This window comes from Paraphaeosphaeria sporulosa (genome assembly GCF_001642045.1).
Source record: "Paraphaeosphaeria sporulosa strain AP3s5-JAC2a unplaced genomic scaffold CC84scaffold_11, whole genome shotgun sequence".
NCBI classification, from domain to species: Eukaryota; Fungi; Ascomycota; class Dothideomycetes; order Pleosporales; family Didymosphaeriaceae; genus Paraphaeosphaeria; species Paraphaeosphaeria sporulosa.
In genome coordinates this window covers 1,322,914-1,347,288 of record NW_017253370.1, presented here as the reverse complement: position 1 = coordinate 1,347,288, position 24,375 = coordinate 1,322,914, and the positions used below count along the sequence as shown (strand labels likewise).

Sequence of the window (24,375 nt, the reverse complement as noted above, 5' to 3'; positions counted from 1 at the left end):
GGGAGCGGATTGCGGTTCGCGGAGCATCGTCAAAAGTTGCAGAGTACAGCTTTTCCATCCATTGGGCGTATAGATCCAGATGCTCGTCGTCACATATGTTCATGTAAAGCTGTCGCTTCGCAAAAATTCCTACATTCGCCTAGCCTAACGCCATGTCCTCGCATCCCCATGAATGCCAACCATGTTCTCAATCCAACAAGCGACACCCAAGGGTATAATACACTGTGATCATTCTCGGTCTGCGCTGGTCCATTCTATACACTTCTCACGACCACCTGCCATCGCCGCTCCGATCAAGCACACCCATTCCCCCAACCGTAACATCACTCCCCTTCCTCTCATCCCGCTTCGGCACGCTCAATCCCGCCCTCTCCTTCTCCAGATAATCCTGCTCATCCTCCCTGCGCCTCCTATCCTCAGCCTCTCGTCGCGCCTCCTCAACATACTTCCGCCGCTCCGCCCGCGCCTTCTCCTGCAACTCGCCAAAGGGGTCGAAGCGCTCGCTTGCGGGGTCCTTGAACGGATTCCCCACCCAGCTACCGCGGTCCGTCAGGGTAGTCGAGCGTGGCCGTCCGCGAAGCTGATCGTAGGCTTTGTTGCGGGGCGGGTCGGCGAAGGGGTTTGGCGTGGGTTGAGGCGGAGCAATCGAAGGTGCAGCACGAATACGTGAGTTGTTCGATTTCGTGGACACGGTTTCAGGTCGTTCGTAGTGCGCGCCGGCGAACAATTCAGTGCTGCTTGTCGAAGACTTCGTCATGTGAGCGAGCGAGGGAGGAGGACCGTCGTAGTCAATGTGCGCGGTTTCCGGTGCATGCAGAGAGCCGCTGTTGCCAGGGTTGAAAGCATCCTCCGCGTGGCGCATGGAGGACTCATTTCGGCGTCTGCGGCGATGTCTGAGGAACCAAACCAAACCCGCAATGAGAGCAATGAACCCCAGGATAGACAAGGTTATGGCAGCTGCCTCGGCGCCTTTACTTATGATGGGACCCTCCTGGTGTTCGGTCCTGTGTCGTCCGAGGCCTTCTCTTTCGCCGTCCAGCTCGGACTGCGCCGGCACAAAGGTGCTCCTGGTCGTTGAGGGCTCGAAATCACTCAATGCCGAAGAGGAGCCAGTCTGACTTGGAGGTGAAGATGCTGGCCTCCTAGAAACGAAAGATGAGCCTCCTGTAGGCGAAGGGAGGGCAGTTGACTGTGAAGTGGATGTTGGACTTGAGGAAAAAACTGGCAGAGCAACCGGAACCGACGAGGCAATACCGCTAGATGAAGTCCTCTCGTCGGAGGTTGAAGTGCTCTCTTTCGCAGTCGATGATTCGACGGAGGTGGGGACAGCCGGGGTGGAACTTTGCTGTGGCTGTCGCGTAGCGGATGAAGACGACGAGGGCCTCGGTTGCTCTTGAGCACTGGACGAAGACGGTGTAGGCGGTGGTGGTGGCGTTGCGGGAGCAGCTGTCGATTGCGGCGCCTCCGTCGTAGCAGCCTGTGAACTGACCTGAGAAGGAGCTGCGGTTTGCGTAGGCGATGCTTGGGAGGTGCTAGAAATGCTTGACGTTGAGGGCACTGCCGACGAGGAGGATTTTGGGCTTTCCGGGCTGGGAAGACCTGAGCTTTCTGGACTGGGGAGACCTGAGCTCTCTGGGCTCTTTGGGCTCTGGCTCGCTGTAGCATCCTGTCGCCGAACGCGTGTTGGGAATATCTGGATTGGCGAAGGCCTTCGGCGATGATAGAGACCCATTTTGAGACGATGGTGATGTGTACCGGATGTTGATTAGTAGAAGCAAGCGAAATCCAGCGACTCTATTAAGAAATCAAAGTAGAGACTGCAAAAAGGACGTCTCCAGGACAGAAGAACAAAACCCGATCAACGGAAAGGCGAAGAGAAAGTGACAATGGCGTGACTCTTCGAACAGGAGCAACGTCGAGAAGAGCGAAGGAAAGGAGCCGCAGGAAAGAAGAGAAACGAAATGCCAAAGCTTTACATTGCGCACGCGCTCGATACCTGATCTGCATGTCTCTTTCGTCGAATGTCGCCAAATAGCGGGTCGCACTGTAAACGCCGAGTCGTTTGACAGGCGCGAAGAGCGGAGATCTACGCTCTCCGCATCAACGCTCAACGCGCTCACGACAAGAAGCGTGCCATCCAGGACGTGACCGGGGCGGATGCCCAGATGCGTCGTCGTTTCGTTTCGCGCTGGTGGGAGATGAGTGGTGGGCGCGGGGTCTGAGACGCTGCATGTGCCGGGTGAGGAGCGCCGCGTTTCAGCGGCTGCAAGCCACGCCAGCCGCAGGAGGTCTTCAGGCGGCTGCTGAGCAGCCGTGACCACTTTAGTGCAATGATATAATGGTTGGTGGCACTGTTGAACTATGCTGCGAGGATAATCTGTTCTCCGTGCGCTGGTAACGTATCGACTCATGAGGATTCGAGGAGTGTCATTCCAGGCGGCGGATGTAGTGACGACCTCTGGTGGAACCAGGATGCGATACAAGCTGAGGTGTTTGCTATTCAAATCTTTAACATGAGCCGCAAGATTGACTCGGATTACTATGAGTGTCCAGAATTCTGACACGATGGTGCATCGCTGGTGTTCACGCCTACGTTCACGAGATCGCCACTGTGATTGGTTAGCGTGGTTGTACAAGGAAGTCGCGATTCCGAGCTCCGCGCAACGTCTCTCCGTGCGCGTACACAGAAGATGCCCTCATGACGCCTGCGCATCAATGCAAACCATCACTGCTCAAGAAGATCGCCATAGTTCAAGCTCGCCAAGACTCTACACCCTCCCCGCTAAGTGAAAGCCCCATTGATTTGAGTGCGCGGGAAGAAGTGCGCCTCCATATTTCGGAGTTGCCACATGTGGAAACACATCATAGACAGTGGTGAGCCCATTGGGCCTGGAAAATGAACTACCATTGCCCTCGAGAGTTGAAGATGTGATCAGAACGCCCTATCACCGTTGGCCCGCCTATCCGCTGTGAATCTTCCTCTCACCAACCAGGCCTTCAGCATGTCATTGAACCTCTCGCTGTCGACAAAGTGGCTAAAGGTTCCTTCGTTCATTGTGTGGCATTCGTCCAGACCCTCCAGACCTAATTCAGCTTCCCACGCCGCGGCAGCCGGCAAAGTGTTTGTAGTGATCACGAATCTTGGTGCTGCTCTCTTCCTCATGAAAGCTTTCGCGGTATCAGTCTGGCCTACAACACTTTCAAACAGATCCACAATTGCTTGACCACACCCTGCAAGCGCAACTCCATCTGTTCCAAGTATACGCCTGGTATGCCATGTCTTCAGCCACCCTGGCGTTTGCGCTGTATACATGTGTCTCTCGAAGAACTCAGCCACCAAATACGGCTCGAAGTCTGGTTCTCGACACATTCTTTCGCTCATTGTCGCTAGAGTAGGTGGTGTGCCGCAGTAGATAGGATGCACAAGAATCAGCGCCTCAACGATGTCTTGGTGCTCGACTGCAAGGATAGAGGCAATGATCGTGCTCATCGAGTGCGCCATTATGATTGCGGGCCCGATTTGGAGATTGTGCAGCAGGACAAAGACGTCTTCTGCGAACGCCTTCATTGAATAGTCGCTAATTGACGCTGGAGCACTCGATCGTCCATGTCCACGAAGATCCAGCGCGACCACACGAAACCCAAGGCCTGTCAGCAATGTGATTTGATGGCTCCAATCGTGCGCGTCGCAAGCCCAGCCATGGAGAAGGACTATGCATGGGGCATCGGGAAGAGCGCCGTGTGAAGTGTAGAACAGGCGTATGGACCCATGCTCAACGTATGGCATCTTTAAGACCGGGTTCCTCGATTTGAGGGATGAAGCGAGAATTACGGAGCTGGTCGAGAGACCATGGCTTTGCGTGTGCCCCGCACCGGGATAAATTAATCGACCCCACTTTGCAATTCATCCCACCCTCTCAGAATTCGTGGACAGCAAGCAACAAGGCGAAATTGTGTTCTGTCTCCCTCTGATTTGTGCAACTAACTATCCCAGAAACATTGCACATAAGGAAATAGTCAGCGCGTACCTGCTTGGGTATGCATGCTGTATTTACACGTCTCGTGCCCGGAATGCATTCGAATGGGCCGGCGGAAATCCTGGCTAAAGCGAGATGCGCTCCTTCGCAATATCGACCTCTTGGGCCTCCCATCACGCGGCGACTGCTCGGAGAGCGGTGCGTATTGTTTAAAGGACAAGAGCTGAACTCTCTGGCCGACTAACACGAAAGTCTACTTGACACTCGATCAAGATGAAAACCCGAATCATCGTGCAAGCATTATTCGTGGGATTCACGGCCGCTCTCCCAAGCTTCATTTCTTCTCGGCAAGATCCGTTGCCATCGCCAGAATGCCCCGAGACCTGGTTCTTCAATATCGACTCCTTCTCCGGCCCAGGCTGCCCCGACAGTGCGCCAGGCTTCAACGCGACACACGGGCGCACAGATCAGGGCTGGGGCTCCCATTTCATGCCAGGCTGTCATACGCCTTGGGCATGGTTCACGTTGCCATACACCGAAGCTAGCGTCGGCGCGGGCGTGCGCGAGTCGAAGACGTATTGCGAGTTGCGGCTCAAGTGGAGAGAAATGAAGGGAGATACATATCCAATCGAGGTACCGCTGGATCAGGCCGCATGGAAATTGAAGATGCATAGAAATGGCACAACCATGGAGGCGGGTTATGCAATTGATGAGGGCGTGAGAGCGGATTGGAGGTTTACATACTGGATGGATGAAGCGGATGACAACTCAAAGGTGCGATATCTGCATTACTTTCCTGAGTTAGATCGGAGTGCTCTCCAATTGACTTTCAATGTGTGGAGCTAATAAAGCTACAGCTGGTTGACAAGATAGTTGTACGCGGCCCTTTGGCAAACAAGACACTGCCCGTGAAGCAGCTTGACTGGAGCCAGGGCGAAAAGAAGACCTTGGAATGGACCGCCCCTCAGTGCGGAATTGCCTATGTCAAAGTACGAGTCGACCTCGAACTTAGAGCGGAGAACGCAGGAGCGATGGGCACCGTGTTCCCAACGCGGATTGGCAGCGGTGTCGCCCACGACTACGGATGGCCAGGGCCCCTTCTGGGGATCAGTCACGATTTTGAGCCTTGCAAGAAGGCCTAGCAGTCTGCTCCGGTATCTATGGTCCATTTCCAAATACTCAGACTTTCTTGGTGGATAGTACAGGTCTTGATTGGCCTATTGTGTGATTTCAATGGAGCCAGATCCAGTCGTTGTGCGCTGAAGTCCATCTATTGGCCGAAAATTCCGACGGCGCATGTACCTCTCGTACGTGAATACAAACGGCACGTGTTCATGGATGGCCTTGACACAGGGCCTTCGGGCCGGTATCTTCTAGAATCGCTTGCACGGAAATAGAAGTTTTTCGGCACTGAGCTGCGGACTACGCATTCCGCTAGTGGTAGTGTTCGGCGATCGGTGGGGATAGGTGTACCTGTCCCGACTCGCCAGCAACGTTCGACCCTGCCAAGAAGAGTGTTTCGCTTTGGCAGGTTGCACGAGGCGCATCGTTCTGGAAGGCATGGGGAGCTTCTGGCACACGTCCTGCTTCCGGCCATTGACCTAGCCGCGTCGGCAAACGTACAACCACTATGGCTCAGCGCCTTCTGTGATCGTTGATGGACATGCAGGTCGTCCATGCTCTGACAAAATAAATAGTACATGCCCCTTTTGCTGTGGACGCGGTTGTTCCCTGTAGACTCCAGATTGAGCTGCGTGATCAGGGGTTTCTTCCTCGAACCAAAGCTGTGTTGTCTAAAGATGTGGACCTCGCCTGACGACCGCCGGTCTGGAGCACACGCGCCAATCGGGCCGCCAGACGCCTGCGTAGCGCCACTCCTTGCGCCGATCAGGTACCTGGGCGAATTAAAGTTCTAGAATTTTGATCTGGAGTTTCTCAAACGACCACGAGCACAAGATGGGCAACAGGCTGAGTGCACTTCAATACCACCCACATTGCGTTCAAGCCGGCGCCAAGTCATGAAGATGTGTTTAGATAATGATCGGGCGACGCAGTATCTAGAAATCCTCTGAGGAAGACGATGTTGGACTCAGCTACTAAGCTCAATAGAGTTTGCGATTACCTTTAGTTGCTTCTTTCTGTTCGACATGAAACTACACCACAATTTTTAGGCCGAACCCCACTTGCGTAGATGTCAAGTTGGACATGAAGCCACAAGTACAGAGACGGTGTTCTTAGCCATTAACTTTATGCACAAGCATTTCGCCGATTCTTTCGGTCGCCTCAAAAACTCTAAACACAAGCGACTCCCGTGAAAGAATCATCGAACACTACATCTCATTAGACGAGCTTGGGCAAAGCCTGAACAGCTAATCAGATCATGATTAGGCCAGAGCCACGACTCGACCATCGCAGATGCCGGCCCCTGCGCAGCAACATCTTGTATATCATAGCAATCGTGGCCGGATAGCGGGTAGACTAGCGACGCCATCTCTTGAGCCTCACGGCACGTGCTGGGCCGGTCCACCGGGAGCTAGCTATGCGGTTCTGGTACATGCAGATTCCATGACCAGGGGCAGCCGGCGCAATTTGGAGATCTACGTACATATGATCGACTTCGTGTCCCTTGGAGGGGAGTAACCTCGTTGACCCCTCGTGCTGATTCTGTCACTTGGAATCTTTCGCTGGTTTCTGTCATGAAGTGGGCCACATTCTTCGCAGGATGCGCTCTGTTTGCGCCAATGGTGGCGGGCGCAATGCAAACTGAGCTTACGCCGCGGCAGAGCGTGGACATTCCTGTTTGCATGGTACGCTTACTTGAGACTTGGTTTCAATGCTAGCTAACACTTTCACAGAAACAATGCGAGGACGTAGGATCTTCCACGTGCTTTCAGCAGTTTGGTCAGGGCAAGATCACATGCGAGTGTCGGGCCGCACTTGACAGTTCAGCAGCGCAGGCCTGTCTCCAGAAGTCATGCAAGCCAAAAGATATATTCACAACGCTGAACGCTGTTGCGTCCGCATGTAATGAACCTCTGCGCGACAAAGGCACATCGTACCGTACGATCTGCATCGTCTTCTTCACATTAGCCTCGATAGCGGTGGTGGGACGGTTTGCGACACACTTTACAGTAGGGAGAACGAATCTTCTCGATAATGCTAACATAGGACTGGGATATGTAAGGATTGACATGCTTTTCAGCCATCTATTGCTGACTGCGCCCTAGCTGCTGAACGTCGTTCTCTTCGCATGCTGTATGAAAATGTCCTACCTTGGACTCGGACGAGACATGTGGACACTCGAGGATGATACCATAACTACCACGCTTCTGGTAAGTTGTGCTCCAGCTTTGCTTGCATGCGCACATGCTGATTCCTCGTGCAGTATTTCTGGGTCAGCGAATACGTCTACTTTGGCTCGATTGGTCTCATCAAAACCTCGTTCCTGATTTTCTTCCTTCAAATTTTCCCTCTCAAGAGTTTCCGAAGGATCGTTTGGATCTGCATCACGGTCAACTTGACTGCAACCTTCGCTTGTGCCATCGCAGCCGTATTCGTTTGCAGCCCCATCACCTTCGCGTGGACGCAGTGGGATGGCGAGCATCAAGGAAAGTGCGTGAGCAACAACGATCTGGCCTTCGCACACGCGGGAATCGGAATCGTGATGGACTTCATAACGTTGGCGCTGCCAATATCGCAGATCTGGAACCTGCACATGTCCTCAAAGAAGAAGATCGGGGTCTTGCTGATGTTCAGCGTGGGAGCATTCGTGACCATAGTGTCCATCCTCCGTTTGAGGAGTTTGGTGCACTTCGCCAAAACCCAGAACATGACCTGTACGCCCCCCCCCCCCCCCCCTTGTCCACCCAGCCCACACACTAACAACATCCCTAGGGGACTACCTCGAGGCCAGTCTCTGGTCCGTCATCGAGACTGAAGTCGGCCTAATCTGCGCCTGCATGCCCTCCATCCGCCTCGGCCTCGCGCGCCTCTTCCCTAAGATCCTCGGCAGCTCGGTCAACTCCAACTCGAAGCAGACGGGCGCAAATAACAGCCATGGCAACACTCTCGGCACCAACTGGAGCGTCAACGGCATCGGCGTTACCACAAGTGTGCGCGTCTCGCATGCGATGCGTCCGCAGACGAACGACCATGCGAGCTTTGTGCAGCTCGTGGAGATCGATGCGGATCAAAAGAGTGCGAAGAGCAATAAAAGCGATGATGCAAAGTAGGCTGACTATGTCAAGGGCTGCTCCACGGATCTGGATGAACAATAAATCCATCGATAATGTTTAATTTTTATGGCTTAGAAGACGAGTACAGTGTGACACCTTGAAGATGAGAGCCGATTCTGTGACTTAATTGACGCTCCGTCAATGAAACTTCTTTTATGGCTTCTATTCGTATTGCACGACCAAATCCTGCTGAAGTGATGGATTTTACCTCTACGGAGCTGCACACATGCCCACCTTGAATCCGATCCTAACCCTGTACTTACCGTTAAGCTAGCAAGGAAGGGCACAAAGAAACCTTGAGCAATTAGATAGAACGTATCTCTCGACGATTGCCGAATCTGCGGTTGAAGGTAAGGTGGATGCTCGATGTTGTTGGAGGTAAGACCTGTCCTTCGTTCCGTATGTACGTTTAGCAGATGCACAACTTCAATCACATGCTCATATATGCGTGCGTCTTGTCTTAGTTTACCTTTGACGCAATCTCAAGCTCACAAGATTGTCCACAAAACCTTGCCTTCTGCCCGCTAGGGACCTACCCTCCGTTGCAGCATCATCTTCTACCCCCGCTCTATGCACTACATCTCGATCACAATCCTTCATTCGCTTGAGTCAAAGTTATTGAGTTGCAATTCGTCGACAAACCCTCAATTCCAACTCCTCAACTCCGCCTGCTCGTCCGCCGCCCTCCACCCCCGGTTCTCCGCACTCATCTGCTCGAGCGCACTCGGCTTCTTCTTTGTCCCACCTGCCCCAGCCCCCACGCCATTCCCATTCCCACTGCGCTTCTGCTGCCCAGCTAACCGCGCCTGTACCGCTGCGGCGCGTCGCTCGCGTTCCTGTGCCGGCGTTAGATCGTATTTCTGTCTTTTCTTTGAAGACGTGCGAGGAGAGGGGAATTCGCGTACTTCTGCCTGGATCCTCGCGCGCTCTTCTGGATCCAGCTCGCGCTCGGGTTCTTGGGGTGCGGTTGGGGGACGCTCGGGGGCGGAGTGGGAGTGTCCTTGGCCCATTTCTTGATTCTGCGCCTAGGTCGTAGGCCGGGCGGTTGAGAACGGAAATCGAAAAGTCTTGTTCTTGTCGCGTGCGATGTTAAGTCTAATGCAGGCACTTCCCGATAGAGCTCCACACGCAACAGAAATTCACACGCACACTAAGGCTCTAGAAATCGTCGGATCTCGGAAAGCCGTGTTTCAGAGGAACAAAAGCTCAATTATACCTCCTGAGAGTCTGGGGCCGCGATTCGAGCGCACGAACAAGGTGTAGGCAGCAGCCAGTCGTGGAAGGGGCCTAAAATCCTTGGCCTATTTTTAGACGGATGCACGTGCGGGGTTTATTCACTGTTCTCGAGAACATGTAGTTAAATCATACCATGCCAAGCAATGCGGTGTGCAAGGTCGTGGCGTTTTAGAATACTGGGTAGGGTGCGCGATAATGCATGCACTTTGATGTGATAGATTCGATCGTGCAGGTAGTATGGTTCGCGTGTTGGTATCGTGGAAACGTATGTCAAGATCCTTACTCCTTCGGTTGTGCTCTGCAAGCCCGTCTGGATGACACTCTCAAGCATCTTTGGAGAAGTGATGTTGTTCCGTAGAGCTAGTTGAAGAGATTCCATAGTAGACTCTAGACAGGACTACCCGAGCCTTTCAGGAGACCTGTTAACACGAATGACGAAAGATGCTGCGGACGGTGAAGCACATTACGCGTAGCACTCTGGATGGAATACACCCAGCTTTGCAACCACGAGCTCCGCCACTGTAAGCCGCGTCACCCAACCGGGCTTAGTGCCCACGGAGGTCCCTGAATTCCTCTACTTCCCTTCACATAACCTCGCGAGTATCTCTAATGTTTGAATATCTGGCAACCCTTCCCTCCATATAATACTTCCGCATTGACTGTGATGACAGCATCTGAGGGTGGTAAAGCGAAGAGAACTAGGTCCAGCACTCCCCGATCGCGCACTGGCTGCCTTACCTGTCGGTACGTCTATTGCCGTCACGTGCTTCGCTTATCCCGCCACGACCGTCTAACAGTCCAACAGCAAGAGACGCATCAAATGCGATGAGACGAAACCAGCGTGCCTCAAATGCACACAGGCGGGGTGGACCTGCGATGGTTTCGTGGCCCAACCCGATCCCGGCTCCTCGGCTGTGACGCTTACATCCTCTCCTCCCACGCTGGCAATAACGCGGTATTCGATTCCGTTTCAGGTCCCTGGGTCGCAGAAAGATCGCCAGCTGCTACACTACTTTTGCGTGCAAGGGTCGCGGGAGTTGGCTGGCTTCCTGAATCTGGATTTCTGGACGCGGACTGTGTTCGAGCAGAGCCACCAGGAGGCTGCTGTGCGGCAGGCACTGGTGTCACTGAGCTCACTGCATCTCGACTACACGACTGGTGCGTTGACGCGGAGCGGCATAGCACGCAACGATACGCTCATGCAGTATGGAAAAGCGCTTCGCATGCTGCAGCGGCGGATGAAAACGTCCGACGCCGAGGCTACAAGAACCGCGCTCATCTGCTCAGTGCTGTTCTACTGCTTCGAGGCGACGCTGGGTCACAACGAGGCTGCGACGCACCATCTTCAGGGCGGACTCAACATGCTGTCGTACTGGCGGAGCCAGGGTGCGGAACAGACGGACGACCTCGCTGGGATATCGCTCGAGTTTGAGCGGCTAGACCTACAGACCACGCTCTTCTACGACCAGCCGATTCCCCATCGGCCATTCCCCTGGCACGTAGATGGAGAGGAAGGGAGCAATGTGCGGTCGTTCCAACGCCTCAGCGACGCACATCGTGCCCTGGTCAAAGCGATCGGTCGCGGGTGGCGCCTGCTCTGCGATAACTTGAACTACAAGTTCAGTCCCTCAGAAGACATCCCAGAGTCAATTTTGCGAGAGAAACTGCACCTCCAAGAAACGCTCCTGCAGTGGAAGGTTTCTTTTGACTTGTTCAAGGAGCAACACAGTGAACGCACCCAAACAGCATACGGCCATCAGATCCTCGTCGTACACTGGCATATAGCCCGCATGCTCCTCGACGCCATCCTCCCCGCTGACATGGACGTTTGGGGCGCCTCGCCCAACCCGCGCGCCGCAGAGATGCTGCGCCTGATAGAAGACGTGCTCGACCGCGAGCAGAGCATAGCGTCGAGCCCCGCGTCTTCGATATCAGAGCCGACGCAGCGGGTGGTGACTTCGGAGATGGGCGTCATCGCGCCGCTCTTCGCGATGGCACTCAAATGCGCCGACCAAGACGTAAGCAGGCGGGCGTTTGAGCTGCTTCGGTCGGTGCAGAGAAGAGAGGGACTCTGGGAAGCGTCGCACATGTCGTCTTTGGTGTCGAAGCTGAGGAGGGCGCGAGTGCTGCGCTTCGGGCCGCGGGGCGAAGCTGCACTCACAGCGGCGCGGAGTCAGTCGCTAGAGATGCTGTTCTATGACGAGCTTGGGAGTGCAGAAGGCCTGTTGAGCATGGATACCAAGTCTCCGCAGCTTCAAAAATCGGTCGAGGCACTGTGGGCCTCGTTCGAAGGCGCGGACGGAGGCCTCGGTGCACGTGATTCAGAATCCGAGCTCATAACGTGACAGACCATTACCCGTGGACATGGCTCAGACAGAACTTGTGAGTGGGAAAGGTGTGCTAGTCCAATGTTGCACCGTTAAGCAAGCATGGCGATGGTGAGCCGCAGGCGAAGCGGGCCTGTCGCGAAGCTTAACCCCAAGCCAAAGACACACGCGTCACCGACACGACCCTCTCCTCCCAACCTCACTCTGCGGGGAACGCACCACCGCAACACGCCACGCAGGAGCCAGTCCGTCGCATCGGCCACACCACGGCCCCTTGCCATGGCCCTCCCCCCCAGCCGCCAGCGCCGCGCCTTTGCTCCGCCCTCGCCGTCCTACCCAACACCCACCGCGCACCCGCCGTCACAACCACGCTCGCCCGCGCTCCTTTCCGACCTCCCCTCCCGCTGGCGCCGCGCCCGCACCGCCGCCGCCACCCCCCTCGCCCAACGCCTCGCCATGCGCGCCCTCGAAGTCGCCCTCCTCTCGCTCGCCCTCTTCCTCGTGCCTGCCTGCATCCAGCACTTCGTGCGAGCGCTGGACACTACATACGAGGTCGTCGGGCGGCGCGCGCGCACGTCGCTGGACGAGGTGGGTTGGTGGAGGGTGGGCGTCGGGACAGGCCTGCTGGCGGCGTGGCATGCGGTGCTGGTTGCGCTGAGCCTGAGAGTGATCGCTGGGGGTGGGGAGAGGGGGAGACGGGGCAAGTGGAGTCGCGTGCTGGGGCGCGTCGTGGTGCCGGGGTATCTTGTCGTCGCGCTCGTGGGGTTTGCATATGCGCTCGCAACGCGCATGGCGTCTCCTCTCGTTGTTCCGGGGCAGGCATACGGCCACGCCTCCACGCCTCACGGATGACCGCCGCTCCAATGCCATCAACAGTTTACATTCATCCTTTGCGTCGCCAAGCCGCCGCAACCATCGCAACGTTTATCCACCGGGCGTCGGTTTGCCATACCAGGCCTGTACTGCTGAGACGTCCGAGGGAGACGTACTTGCCATGGCCGTCCTGCGCCGACGTGTTTTGCGCTTCGTTGCACCGCGCATTACGACAACAGCAGGGGTACGCCTGGTGACATGCTCACAACTACGAGGTGGATCAACGTCGGAAGCGAAACCGTCTGGAAGGAAAGGGATCAACGCGCTATAGATGAAACGTAGCTTGTACGCTGCTAGCATGGCAATCAGACACAGTCACGACTTGGAGCAGGCAATTGATAAAGGCAAGTAGCTTGCACGGATGCACCGCATGTGTCGTCTTGTGGCGTAAGGCGACCGTCGAGGTATAACCCCTACAACGGACAGAGTGCGTAGCAATGTGAAAGAACGCTCATGCAATTTGCCATGGCGTCGACCTATCCACATCGTCTCGGATCCTATGACCTGATTTGACTGCAATATCCCCACTCATAACCCCAATGCTTCTCACCAAGTCCTGATGTAATCACAAGTTCCCTCCGACCCTGACCCTTACTTCGTCCGATTGTCGTCCTTCCCTCGGCTTTCTACCTGGCAACGGGCGATCTTAGTTCTATCATGGCACACGGCCTACTGTGGACCGTTCTCCGCAGGTCTATTCCCACGCTGATAACGTATCACACTTCCCCATTTCGCAATATTATCCTTTTTCCTTGACCGTGTTCAGCTCTCGTGCCTGATCGACGATGCATCGTATCTGGAGACAGGGCAAGTCTTCACATGATGCGCTACTAGATGCAGATTTCGTGGAACTCTTGGTTTGCTCCGTCAAACGACCGCGATATTACCGAAGCCACTGGCGGCGTCTGGGGGAATCTAGTGGAGACCTGTTGCAGCCGCAAGTCTGGGGAAGCCAGCGCGACGGCACGCGGGGAGGCGCGGATGCTATTTCCAAGGCGCATTCAGGGTCGCCTGGCTGAGCCCTGGAAATGGTGGTCCTTTTTGGCAAACTTTGTCGTGGTCTTCCCATATGTGTTCTGTTCAAGAGGCGTGAAGATTAAGATTGTGACGCGATTGACCGGTGCTCAGCCATCCTTAGCTTCGTGAATGCGCCAAGCTGCGGCATGTGGCAACCTGCGTTGTCCGATTCCATGGGCTGCTGCGAATCGCAGGTCGTCGATAACATCTCAAAGCCTTGAGGCCTCCCATAGTCCAAGACACGGCCAATGCTGCTTGGGCATGTCAGCAATGCAGCGCGACTACCCTGTCGCAACAACCCCCCCCAGGCTTGTTCTCATCCTCGCTTTCCCTTCTGCATATTGCCACAATCGTTCGAATAACCTAATCGATCGTTTTCCGGTCTGAATCCTCGCTCTTATCACGCGACAAGTCACCGTCCAAGCTTGGGGCGTCCACTTATTCGTAATGGTATCTTGCAAGCGCACGGGTACGCCGCGCGGGCCAGATGCACGCTACGTCAGCCCAGCCCGGCACTCGTTCGTTCCCTCCGGCTCTGGCCATTGTGTCGTGAAGTGAACAGTTCGGATCGCAATTCCGCAAGCCAGAGTTCTCTAGTGCGTGCAGGTCATGATGAACGCGCTCAATCTCTCCATCTTGAAGGAACGCGTCGGAAAACGCCGGCACAAGGCACGCGACACACCTGCATGGCAGCCGGCAAAAGCAATAACAAGGTTGCATGGTGGCGCGAAAGTCTGTGCGGTTGCAGGCCTCTCGTGCCGTCTTGGAGTGCTCGTCTTGCCGATTTCCGAAGCTTGGTGCCCGTGCCAATGAGCAGTGTCAAGCGGCCTAGTGGTCGTGAATGTGCATTGAAAAAAGTATTGTTTGTTACTTGGGTAGATATTGGTTGCGTTGGAAAGGTGATGCTCCACCGCACTTCAACTTGTTGCATTGGGATAGAACGGGCGTGCGGTCGTAGTGAGAACATTTGTTGCGCTGGGATTGTCTCGGACTGTTAAGACGTCTGGTGGTCGCAAAGGCAATCACTAAAGAATGGTTAGACAGGTTGTGAATCTTCCCATGTAAGTTCCTTGATTTGCTGCGGCGAGAAATATCGGCGTAAGAAATTGGGTATATTTTCATGTGTCATATAGCCTCCAGTGAACGCTGGAATGGCCGGCCATGAACCATGTATTGTTGTTGGTGGGATAACCATTCAAATCAAACCCAACCGCCAGATCCGTAGATCATACTCAAACATTGCGGACATCGTCCCTGACACCACGGCGGAAGCCAACGAGTTGTATCATCTCTGTCCAGAAGCCGGTAGGAGGCGAGATGAACGACGCCTCGTAGGCATCGATAAGAGGTGCGTCCCAAACCAAGTCAACCTCCTTAGAAGGAATAATCTTGGTCTTCTTGAACAGCTTCCAGAATACGTAAAGGCAGGGCGCAACACCGACCATAGTGTAGGTCGTAAAGAAGACATCGTAAGTGAAGTTGCCCGGCAGGAAGACGCGATAGCCGCTGACGAAGACAACAATCACCTCGAAGGCCAGAGCAAAATAAGTCTGGTAAGGCTGGAAATAGCCGCGGTACGGGAGAGTCCTCCGATCGATACCCTGAGCGACTGTGGCCTTGTAGAAAGCGATGTAGGTGATCATCATGATGATGAAGTCGATGAGGCCACTCGCTGTGAGCAGACCGACAAGCCATGTCAGCACCTCGTTACTAGCGCTCGAGACTGCCAAGAAGGACAGGAATGGGAAGCACATAGTGATGGCGAAGCACCAGATCGGTACACCTTGCTTGGTGCACTTACGCAGGAACCTCGGGGCGTGGCCTTGCACAGAGAGAGAGTACAAGCTTCGGCTGGCGGCATATGTGTATGTGTTGCCTGCGGAGAAGATGCTGGTAACAAGGAGAGCGTTTGTCAAGTCTGGAAGCACTGAAATGCCCAGGTTCCTCATGGCGATGACATAGGGAGAAGCGGCTGCCGTTCCGGCGCCTTCACCACCGTTGTTGACAGCGTCCAGCTGCGGGTCGTTGTACGGGACGACGATGCCAGTGCATAGGGCTCCGACGATGAAAAAGATGCCGTATCGCCAGTAGACAGTCTTGTACGCGTTTTTGATGTAGGTTCGCGGGCGTTTCGCTTCTCCAGCAACCATGGAGATGTACTCGGGGCCCACAATGCAGAAGGAAGCAGCCCACAGAGCAGCCAAAAAGCCTTCGAATTCACCCTTAGTACCCTCTGCAAGATATGCGTGCATTGCTCCAGGCTTGTTCCAATAGCGGAAACCGTAGGCATCGTTCCTGGGGTTGCCGCCCACCATTGTGATAAAGGTGAAGCAGTAGAGCATGATGATTAAGATGACCTTGCCACCGGACAGCCAGAATTCGGCCTCACCGTATGCCTGGACAGCTAGAACATTGCAAGCTCTGTACAAGGTCAGCCTCGACGTTACATGGGTGACTCGAAGTTGGTAGAAATCCAGAATCGCGACACAAGAGCACAAGGATGATGTCTTACCCGTAAAGAACGATTACAGCGATGGCCACACCCCAAATGGGAATGTCGTCCCTCCAAAAACCAAGCACAGTGTGCAGGGCGGTGATCTCAAAGGGGATAAGCAATGCTTCGTAGAGGAAGAAATTCCAACCAGCTGTGAAGCCCAAAGCTTCATCCACCCAGTGACCAGCGAGTCTGACAAAGCCACCGCTCACCGGCATGTACGTGGACATCTCGGCGATGGAATTGTTGACCATGGCCATGACGAGCGAGTAGAAGGTGTACGCCATGAACAACGAAGCAGGGCCCGCTTTGTTAAGGGCACCTCCAATACTGACGAAGAGAGCCGTGCCAATGGAACCTCCAATGGCGATCAATTGAATTTGGCGGTTACCAAGGTGACGTTGTAGCTCGTCTGAGTTGTCGCGAAGCTCACCATGTTGCACATCGTCGTAGACCTTCTCGCCCGGTTCTGTGCCCTTTGGGGAGTTGTTGACGTAGCCGTCATACTTCCTGGATTCGTCGATGTCCATTGTCGCAAGGGAGTTGTCGCGTCAGGGGCGTGGCAGTCGCTCTTGGGGGTTGTCGCTTTGGATTGTCGCGTTGGACTGTGGATTGTTGCTTGGGAGTAGAGTCGCTCTGGGATCAGGTGACGTAGGGTCGACTGCGAGCCTCACGTGCGCAAGTCGATATATGTACAACGAGTCCAGCTGGTCAGCACAGCGGACGTGGAAAAAATGGCCGGAAGAACGAACGACCGGTGGAACCTTGCCAATTCGGTGCGGGTGAGGGCAGCAGGCGGGCTTTATATGCACACCGAGGGAGCGGCATCGATGTTCTGGGGCACCGTGGAGGGTGGGAGCTTGGGTGAGCCTCGGGGCGCGGCTAGTGCTCGGATCGGACTAGGCGGCTGGGCAGGCGGCCTGGCAAAGTGAAGCTTGGAAGGATGTCCCGCAGCTGAGATTTCACGGTCCCTGGCCCCTCGTCACCAGCCCGCTGCCCCCAATCAGCGGAGAAATGCATGCCTTGTTTGGGCGCGCTAACCGCCATCGTCTGGCCAAGAACCTGCGACCGGCTGCGCGGCCGCACCAGCGACGAGAGCCATCGCAGTTCACCGCGCGTAATCCGCTGTCGGCCTCCGCCGCTGGTACGCTGCAGCGCGCACTTGCCCGCAAGTGTGCTCCACTTGGGGTAAAAGCATACGGCGCGTTTGTCGCAGCAGCCCGCCTGGAGTGGCTCGACAAACGCGCCAGGGCACAGAGCCGCCTCCGCGGCGGCTGCCACCCGCAAGACCTCGCCATGCAATTAACATCGCCTGTTGGGTGCGAGCGCGCGCTGCCGACGTCTTCGGTCACTCCTCCAGAACGGCCGCTGAGCATACATCGTCCCAGGAAGCCGGACGCTGTTTGCAGCCTTCGCCACGGCGGTGACATCTTGCAGTCCGGATCCAGCACTGCGTCATTTCGTATTTTGTCCAGCACAGATGCGGCTACCCCAGCTCCGATTGTTGGGCCATCTCAGCGGGTCTGCTGTGGTTAGCCTTCCTCGTCCAATCTTCGCCCGTGGAGCGTGTGAACTCGACCAGGCTTGGCTACCCCCTCTCCGCTAGATGAGAGGAGCGCAGAGGGTCGCCTCTGCGCGACTTTTCTTTTCCTTTTTCTGCAGCCTATGGCGGCGACGCGCGTGCTCTAGATAGCGCCTCAGATGGATATCTGTCAGGGGGGTAGAAGGCGTCTTGAGAGAGCTCGAGGCAAAGCCGACGGGAGCGCGCCGCGCTGGAAAGTGCATTCCTGTGCAGACCCTCGTGCAGGCTTCTTTTTTCCCCGACCAGGCATGGTCGCGCTAGGTGCGCCGTTTCCCCGCGTGCTTCTAAGCTCTTCCGCCTGCGTGTTTCCAGGCTTGCTTGCGCTGGGCGTTTCTTTGTTGCCTGGCTACCCGGGGAATCTATAGCTGAGAGAGAGAGTGTCAGATCCGGCCTTGAGCGCGAGTGCAATTAGACGAAGAGGAAGAGGAGTAAAGACACAGAAATACATCAGGTCGGAATAAAGTATTCGTGGCCTGACTTCCGGCCAAGACAGGCGCGACTCGTACCTACCAGAAACGCGGAAAGCACGTGGCTGCGCCCTCATTGCGCGCCGGTGACGATGCGTGTCCCAGACCCTGTGGCACTCCGAGCATTCCGAATAGTCCCCACCAATTTCTCGACATCCATGATTGCCAGCCGTAATGGCATTTCTGCTCCACTCTGGGAGACGGATTGCTTCCTTTCTCAGTCTAAACACCCGAGCAAGAGCTTCCCATGCCTAGACTGTTTCCTGATTGCCTACGTGAGGGCTGCTGATCTTGACTTCGATTGCGCCAAAAAAAAAAACTCAACAACAACCGGAGAGATGTGGTGTATTCTATAGCCGCTCTCTCGACCATGCTCTGACGTATGTGTACGTTGAGCCTACATGGGCTGTACGCTCAATGGTCAAAGGGAACAGGATCTCTAGGGCCCGATAAGCTTATGGGCGTAGTGGAACATGTGGGTTGCGGAATGTTTTTGGCCTGCGCGTTGTGTATCAGGTGCACGCAAATTCGTGTGAGCGGCGAGTTACCACCACCATGTATAGGTCATTCGAACAATCACTCGTATCCACAATACGGTTTTGAATGGATCCTCGTTGGCATCGCCCGCGTATTTCAGCATTCTACTTCCACGCTATACCCCCATTCTATCGACACACCACCCACCAGCCCATACTCTTCGTATGGTGCACTGCCATACTTTTCATTCTGATGGCTCGCCACCTGTCCCACCATCCACACCTGATCCGCCTCCGCTTTCACCCGATTGAACAGCGTCGTTGACACATCGACCCTCAACTCGTACTGCCTGTCCTTCTCAAGGCCGTGCAGCGGCACAATGGGATTGGCGGTATCGATGGGGCCAAGCCACTCACCGTCCAGGAACACGCGCGCAGTGTGTTGGATAAGCGGTAGGCTGAGATAGCCGACTAGTGCGGAGAAGTCGGCTTCAGAGGGAGCTGCAAACGTCGTGGTGTAACAGCCTATGCCGGAGACAGGCTGCAAAGCTGCACTTATCTGGCTCCATGGGACAAGTGATATGTTGGAAAAGGTGTGATTCGTGATTTCGTTCTCGATGGCGAAACGGTCGGGTGCAGAGTGCCAGTCTTCCACGGTAAGGTTCCAAGTGGTAAGGTTGATGGTCTGCGGAAGCGATGTGTCGAACTGCTTTGTCTTGCCAGTTGAGGTAGCCAGGACGTAGGGACTGTGCGTGACGATGGCGTGCAAATTTCCTTCTAAAGCGTTCACGGAACGGATGTAGGGGCTCGATTGGACCATTGTACACGCTGGCTGCGGAACGTTGCGATGCAGCGCGATTATAAGAGTCTCGTTTGCTTTCAGTGTCGGCGCCAACGAAATATGAGTGTCGGATGTTGTGTATTGCAATAGCGGTGACTGGGTACCTGTATATCCGTTGTAGACAAAAGGTACTACACCTGCCGCTTCCACGGTGGCTCCACAGCGTGGCGACTCGTCTTGGTCGTTAAAGAAGTATATATAATCGACACCGTCGGACGAGCGGTATACGGTGGAGACGGCGCCGGGCGTGCAGTTTAGTTCCACTCGCGGATTGATGTCAGCCTCCCTGAGCAAGGCCGGTAGCTGGTCGATATTGTCTGTGTGGTGGATATTAGGTCCCGACAGCAGACGCGCCATCGCAGAGTTGAAGGTCTTTTGGCTAGCTGCATCGACGGGGTATGACTGATTCGGAGGCGCGCCTATAAATATAATTTTGAGACCTTGTGCCGCGAACTTGGTCAGAGCTTCTACTGCTTCCGTAGTGGCAACTGTTTGGTTGTTGAAAATCATGGCTTTGTACTCAGGTACACCAAGCTTGTCGGCCCTAACGAAGGCATCCGTGGAGACAATGTTGTCCGGTCCGAGATAGTCGTACGTGTAACCTAATATCGTGAGTGAATTGGCTGGAAACAAAATAATATAGAGTGCGAACCCAATTCTCGAAGATTGTCCGAGTTGTATCTGCTGATGATCGTCCAGGGTGTAGCGAATGCATACAACGCAAGATCCACTTTGGGCTGCCCTTGCTGTAATACCCACTGGTTTCGGCCTACGAAGTCAAGAGAATCTTTTAAATGTTGCCAAGCTGGTTGCATTGGATTCCACATGTCCGTAAATTGATATATGAACGGAGTGTATCCTGGCCAGGTTGTATTGGCATATGGAGCAAGAGTCGGGAAACCATGGATAACGTTCATCGTGAAGCCTCCGGCTAAGGAACGCTTGATCTTTTGAAGAAGGTCGGGAACAGTGAGCCAGTACGGCGGTGTGTTTACTGCACCGAGTTCAGTTGATATAACTTGTCTGTTGGCAAGATGAGCAGGGCCAGCGAATTGGCGATACACATCTGTAAGTTCCTGAAATCCAAGGGATTCGCCTTCTGGAGCGTCCACAAGAGGAATATCACTGAGCTGCTTACAGTCAGTCATTGTATAATCTTGGCAGTGTGAGGACTTACAGCTTGCAATGGCAAATTGTACGCTGGTTGGGTGGAAAATTGATTGCCAATAGAATGTGACCATTTCTGGAAGTGCTCGAGGTACTCTTGGTATCCATCATTCAGTGCTTTCCGATACTCAAGTTGATAACGGCTTTCACCGCTGTCCGTGGAGTTGCCGAATACGAAAGTCTCATTGTAGGCCGGCAATAGTCCGTTCCACGAATTGGAAATGCTGAACAGTAAGGGTAAATATGGAAGCAAGTCGAAGCCACTGGTGTTCTTGAAACGATCTACGAGCCCTGGAGTCCAATACAGAGCAGCGAGCATTTCCATACTATCTTCCCAAGCTGGTCAAAGTTAGCATGCGAAATAAAGTATCACCCAATCGGTTTACCGTAATTTCCAACGTTACGGAGCAGTTCGGCTACCTTGGGATCAGAGAGGAGATGCTGGTCCCAAAAGTCGGTCACCCGGGAAGCACCATTCCCACTGAAATGGTCGACAGTCCAAGATCCATTGCCCAAAGAGGTAGTCGCGTTAGGACCGCCATCACATGATCTTTGATTCGTGTAGGCCTCCCAGAAAGAGAAAACCCTCCAGAATTTACTGCGATCCGGCGGAGTCCAACGCAAGGTGTTGTTTTCTGTGATAAGCGAGCTAAGATCAATGAAGGAATTTTGCACAAGATGCACTGTTCCGTTGCTGACGCTATTCTCAGTAGAATATGCAATGACAGCAATTAGGTTTGGAGTTCCAAATTGCTCTAATGGATGCATGAACGATAGACCGCTCAATATATATGAGGATGGCTGCTGGGCTTGAGGGATAGAAGCATTGAAACTCCCGTGGGGAGCAATAGTGTCTTGACCCATGAGCAGCTCAACAGCCAATCCAGGCGTGGCAGGTTCGGACGGAATTCCTTGTCCCTGGTTAGGACTGAGTGCGTAATCGAGCAAGATGCCGGCATCCTGAGCAGCTTGCAGCGAGTCCTTGAATAAGTCCACAAAAGCATCTGTACCAAAACCATACTTGGACCAATCGGGGAGATCAGGCACGACCTCCGCACCATTCCGTCTATAGCTTTCTTCTCCTTGACCGTAAAGGTAGAAAGGTAGTAATTCAAGGCCACCAGCTCCAGCCGCTTTCGCCGCGCGAATGTCGTTAGCTACAGCATTGGACGGGACGCTGGCATCGGGCAGCCTGGACCATTAGCTGTTCATCTTGTACATGGTTGGAGTACGCCTCACCAATATCTAAACTTTGGGCGGTATCGTATCGGCGGATCATTGAAGTCATTGCTGAACTGCCTAGATACTGCACGACACACCGACGAGGCAAGGATAAGAAATATCAAGCTTGTTGGGGCCATGCTTGTTCTGCTGGAAGACCCAGGCGAGCCACGAATGTCGGGCCCTCATGCGACTCATCGCCCCTTCTTATACAGCTTGTATGCGGGGCTGGATGGCCGGCTCAACTAAACTACGAGAGGCGTAATCATGATTCGTCGTGAAGTCAAACCCAGCACGAGCATGGAGTTGCCGGTGCTAGTGCCCAGCTGTGAGCGGAAAAGCCGGTGAAGAAACCCCAGGTACCGTCTAATTCTCGGCGATTGTTGCGCCGAAGACACAACAGCCAGCTCAAAACAGTCGGATGGCGCAGGGTAGCGCCTGGAAAACTTCCTTATTTGTGTAAGGGTTCTTCCCCGCATCTGGGGAAAGCGCACGCGCGACCAGGTAGACTGCCGCAATATCGTATGTGCTCGTTTTCGTCGTTCCCAGCGTTTCCATCGTATTCATCTTGCTCTGAGTGGTGAACTGGATGAGAGCAAGCTGCACAAGACGAGGAATTTCAACCGCGTAGGTACTTACCGCGTCCCGGTAGATGACCGTGCACGTGAGCTGTTGAAGCATGTATCGCAAATGTCAATTGCGACGCATGCCATGATGAGTTCAATGCAATTCGGGGCTTCGGCCACTTCAATCTAGCGCTTCGCTTTCATTGGCTAACGCTGATTATGTCACACACTGAGCTTCTCCTAGCTCCCGCGGATTACCCGCGATATTCTTTCGCAACGACGTCTACGCCAGCAGCCATCAGTCAGGACGATGTCGACGCCGATTGATGAGGCGGAAACGCCGGAGCAGCAAAGAGCGGCGAAGAGGAAGACGCATAGAAAAAGCCGTAACGGCTGTTTCCAGTGCAAGCAGAGACACACCAAGGTAAGCCCATCAACCTGTGCACCTTGAAAAGCTACCTGCACACGTCGCCAGTTTTGTATTAGTGGTATTTTTATTGCACACTGGAAACTTGTCGAGGATCGCACACCCTGTGGTGATAGCCCGCAAGCTGTGATCATCGAAAAATGGCCCTTTGCCATATTGCCGTTGGCCACGCGTCTCGCTCTTGCGCATGATTCATATAGTAACCAAGCACATGTGCATGCGACAGCTAATCATAGTCAGTGCAACGAGGAACATCCCAGATGTGGCAATTGTGTTCGATTGGATATTCACTGCACCTGGCCCAGTCGCGAGCGATTCTCAACCAAGTACCCGACGCCTCCAGAAAGCCATGCGGTTGCGACAGCAGAACGCACGCTTTCTGTAGGTCCGGATGTCCCTGTTTCGTCCTTCGGATCTCCGATGAGTATCGCCGATTTGAGGCTTTTGCATCACTGGTCTACGAAGTCGTATCAAGACATGAACGCGGACCCTGCGCGTTGGCCTGCCTGGCAAATTGACTGCGTCGAAGTTGCTTTTGATTTTCCATTCCTCCTTCGAGGCATACTTGCTTTGGCAGCAATTCACAAGACATCCTGCGATCCCCAAGCCGACCGACAGAGTCTGCTGCTCCAGGCAGACACCCATATCAGTAGTGCCCTTGAGACCTACAGAAAGAATCTGGAGCACCCATCAGAGGAGACGGCTATGGCAATGTTCCTGTTGTCTATGGTCATAGTAACCTATAACCTTGCTTCGGCGCAACTGGAAGCACCTGAGGATCCTATAGGCGCGTTGCATCATTGTTTTAGATTGGTGCAGGGAGTTGCGCTTGTCATACAGCCGCATGTAACCCAGATCATGAACAGCAAGATGATGAGCAAGATCGTCGAACAGGGCCCTGGAATCACGTTTGAGGGCAAAGTGCCCGAGGTTCTCAGGCTGAAGAAGCTTGCAGAGACCAAGAGAACCTCGGCCCACGATTTTTATACGCTGGCCATTGATGACCTACATACTCACTTTCTCAAAACCCGGCAGTGCCCTCCTGAGAATGACCGTCTGGTACGAACACTCCAAACGGTGCTATGGCTTTGTTCACTAACATATCCCGTATCATGTAGGCAATCGCATTTAGTTGGTCGTCACATTTGTCCGAAGAGTTCCTGCACCTTATATCGACGCATGACCCTATCACAGCACTGGTACTCGCCCACTTTGCAGTCCTTCTCACAGAATGCCGACTGGCTTGGTGGATTGCCGAATGGCCTCTTCGAATCGTCCTCGCAGCCCAAAAGCTTTTGGTCGCAACGCCAGAGCTTCTGGCCTACCTAGACTGGCCTCTTGAGATTGTCAAAGCCAGCGCTGGAGAACGGTGACGGCTTGGAAACCACCAAATTTGCGTTCGAATCGCGCAGATCTCTCTATGAGTGCTTCAGAAACTCCTAGCCGGAATCGTAAGCTACCACCAATTA

At 54.3% G+C, this 24,375-nt stretch overlaps 11 protein-coding genes across 11 annotated transcripts; 6 read left to right on the top strand and 5 right to left on the bottom strand.

The window, feature by feature from the left end:
• Nucleotides 1–265: 265 nt before the first annotated feature.
• CC84DRAFT_1190388 (uncharacterized protein) lies at nt 266–1,732 on the bottom strand (the record flags this gene model as incomplete). Its single annotated transcript, XM_018181113.1, has 2 exons — nt 266–1,500; nt 1,624–1,732. 2 exons carry the CDS (start codon nt 1,730–1,732, stop codon nt 266–268), a joined length of 1,344 nt encoding a protein of 447 aa, XP_018031629.1.
• Nucleotides 1,733–2,810: 1,078 nt separating this feature from the next.
• Nucleotides 2,811–3,840, bottom strand: CC84DRAFT_1168368 (alpha/beta-hydrolase). The gene has a single exon (XM_018179379.1). It carries the CDS (start codon nt 3,785–3,787, stop codon nt 2,933–2,935), a length of 855 nt encoding a protein of 284 aa, XP_018031628.1. The 5' UTR covers nt 3,788–3,840; the 3' UTR covers nt 2,811–2,932.
• An 85-nt stretch (nt 3,841–3,925) lies between these two features.
• Nucleotides 3,926–5,175, top strand: CC84DRAFT_1128780 (uncharacterized protein). The gene is made up of 2 exons (XM_018175810.1): nt 3,926–4,751; nt 4,835–5,175. The coding sequence occupies exons 1-2, from the start codon at nt 4,251–4,253 to the stop codon at nt 5,117–5,119; spliced, it is 786 nt and encodes a 261-aa protein (XP_018031627.1). The 5' UTR covers nt 3,926–4,250; the 3' UTR covers nt 5,120–5,175.
• A 1,498-nt stretch (nt 5,176–6,673) lies between these two features.
• On the top strand, nt 6,674–8,209 carry CC84DRAFT_1263256 (uncharacterized protein; the record flags this gene model as incomplete). The annotated part of the gene is made up of 5 exons (XM_018185225.1): nt 6,674–6,784; nt 6,833–7,156; nt 7,205–7,309; nt 7,363–7,813; nt 7,872–8,209. The coding sequence occupies 5 exons, from the start codon at nt 6,674–6,676 to the stop codon at nt 8,207–8,209; spliced, it is 1,329 nt and encodes a 442-aa protein (XP_018031626.1).
• A 647-nt stretch (nt 8,210–8,856) lies between these two features.
• On the bottom strand, nt 8,857–9,222 carry CC84DRAFT_1221779 (uncharacterized protein; the record flags this gene model as incomplete). The annotated part of the gene is made up of 2 exons (XM_018183302.1): nt 8,857–9,048; nt 9,118–9,222. 2 exons carry the CDS (start codon nt 9,220–9,222, stop codon nt 8,857–8,859), a joined length of 297 nt encoding a protein of 98 aa, XP_018031625.1.
• Nucleotides 9,223–9,959: 737 nt separating this feature from the next.
• Nucleotides 9,960–11,964, top strand: CC84DRAFT_280817 (uncharacterized protein). The gene is made up of 2 exons (XM_018185756.1): nt 9,960–10,192; nt 10,254–11,964. Exons 1-2 carry the CDS (start codon nt 10,113–10,115, stop codon nt 11,791–11,793), a joined length of 1,620 nt encoding a protein of 539 aa, XP_018031624.1. The 5' UTR covers nt 9,960–10,112; the 3' UTR covers nt 11,794–11,964.
• On the top strand, nt 11,878–12,627 carry CC84DRAFT_1221777 (uncharacterized protein; the record flags this gene model as incomplete). Its single annotated transcript, XM_018183301.1, has 1 exon — nt 11,878–12,627. One exon carries the CDS (start codon nt 11,878–11,880, stop codon nt 12,625–12,627), a length of 750 nt encoding a protein of 249 aa, XP_018031623.1.
• A 2,137-nt stretch (nt 12,628–14,764) lies between these two features.
• Nucleotides 14,765–16,931, bottom strand: CC84DRAFT_280793 (general amino acid permease-like protein AGP2). Its single transcript, XM_018185755.1, has 2 exons — nt 16,178–16,931; nt 14,765–16,086 (listed from the first exon to the last, which is right to left on the bottom strand). The coding sequence occupies exons 1-2, from the start codon at nt 16,687–16,689 to the stop codon at nt 14,898–14,900; spliced, it is 1,701 nt and encodes a 566-aa protein (XP_018031622.1). The 5' UTR covers nt 16,690–16,931; the 3' UTR covers nt 14,765–14,897.
• A 242-nt stretch (nt 16,932–17,173) lies between these two features.
• Nucleotides 17,174–17,695, top strand: CC84DRAFT_1180294 (uncharacterized protein; the record flags this gene model as incomplete). Its single annotated transcript, XM_018180465.1, has 1 exon — nt 17,174–17,695. The coding sequence occupies one exon, from the start codon at nt 17,174–17,176 to the stop codon at nt 17,693–17,695; it is 522 nt and encodes a 173-aa protein (XP_018031621.1).
• A 1,007-nt stretch (nt 17,696–18,702) lies between these two features.
• CC84DRAFT_280989 (uncharacterized protein) lies at nt 18,703–22,187 on the bottom strand. The gene is made up of 5 exons (XM_018185757.1): nt 21,932–22,187; nt 21,079–21,884; nt 20,703–21,031; nt 20,178–20,655; nt 18,703–20,127 (listed from the first exon to the last, which is right to left on the bottom strand). The coding sequence occupies exons 1-5, from the start codon at nt 22,051–22,053 to the stop codon at nt 18,842–18,844; spliced, it is 3,021 nt and encodes a 1,006-aa protein (XP_018031620.1). The 5' UTR covers nt 22,054–22,187; the 3' UTR covers nt 18,703–18,841.
• A 602-nt stretch (nt 22,188–22,789) lies between these two features.
• On the top strand, nt 22,790–24,279 carry CC84DRAFT_1101434 (uncharacterized protein; the record flags this gene model as incomplete). Its single annotated transcript, XM_018174914.1, has 3 exons — nt 22,790–22,903; nt 23,147–23,965; nt 24,025–24,279. 3 exons carry the CDS (start codon nt 22,790–22,792, stop codon nt 24,277–24,279), a joined length of 1,188 nt encoding a protein of 395 aa, XP_018031619.1.
• Nucleotides 24,280–24,375: the final 96 nt, after the last annotated feature.